Source organism: Cystoisospora suis (assembly GCF_002600585.1).
Source record: "Cystoisospora suis strain Wien I chromosome Unknown contig_5213, whole genome shotgun sequence".
NCBI classification, from domain to species: Eukaryota; Apicomplexa; class Conoidasida; order Eucoccidiorida; family Sarcocystidae; genus Cystoisospora; species Cystoisospora suis.
In genome coordinates, this window is record NW_027158004.1 from 29,278 (window position 1) to 30,218 (window position 941).

Consider the following 941-nt stretch of genomic DNA (forward strand, 5'->3'; position numbering starts at 1 on the left):
TATATATATATATGTGTATGGACGTATGTGTATATGAGAGCCAGAGAGAGAACAGAGGTGTAACCGATCGGTAGGAGAGGTAGTAGTAGTGGTGGGAGTCGTAGTCCCTATTAGCTGAGCTTACCAGACATCTCTCGCGATTTCTCGCATAACACGAGTGAAGTCTGGCACACCCGGGAACTTCTTTTTGCATGCCCTCGCTAAGCGAAATGCAGCAAAGGGACGCCTCGTCGCTCTCAAGGCTTGAATTCTCCTGAAAGGAAAAAGACAGACAAAACGACCATGGAGAGATCAACATGAAGAGAAGAGACGAGAGGAGAGGTATGAAACATCTCTACGGAGAAAGTTCCTCTTCTTTCTCTTCATCCCGTCGATGAGAACAGCCACCATCATCTTCCTACCAATCACCTTCGAATATGATATGAATACATGATGCTATACACATATATATATATATTAGCATCTCCTCGATAATATGCTTCCTGTACTTGACTGTGCCAAAAGCTTAGGAGATCAACTTTCTGTACACGCATTCAGATGAATAGATAGATGGTTAAGATAGGTAAATAGATTAGAAATGAACAGGTAGCTAGATGGATGTCCAAACTCAGAGAGATAAACACAGGAAAGCCACCTAACTGTAGATGTAGAGAGAGATCGACACAGTCGACTTCTTATTTCCTCTCTAAGAAGTTCACCAAGACAGCTTCTGACACGGGGCTTTTGACAAGAGATTCTCCTCTGTCTCTTCGTCTCCTCTCTCGTCCTTAACATAACAAACTACACGCTTTTGGATCCATGGATGGACGCGAAGAAAGTGTGTGTATGATCTCTAAGTGCTTTAATCTTCATGTATGGCCTGTATAGGATGGTCTTGCATGCAAGCCGCACCTTTTTCACTACGATAGGCTATCTCGAAGACCACTTCGCGGGAAGGAACA

The 941-nt window shown here is 43.6% G+C and overlaps 1 protein-coding gene across 1 annotated transcript in view; it reads right to left on the minus strand.

Moving 5' to 3' along the window:
* Positions 1-129: 129 nt before the first annotated feature.
* CSUI_008994 (wd g-beta repeat-containing protein) overlaps positions 130-941 on the minus strand; it is a gene marked incomplete at both ends in the record, with an annotated part of 1,744 nt that continues 932 nt past the window's right edge. The window contains one exon of the mRNA XM_068069113.1: positions 130-253. Within this exon, the coding sequence (XP_067918918.1) occupies positions 130-253 (124 nt within the window). The remainder of the gene's footprint in view (positions 254-941) is intronic.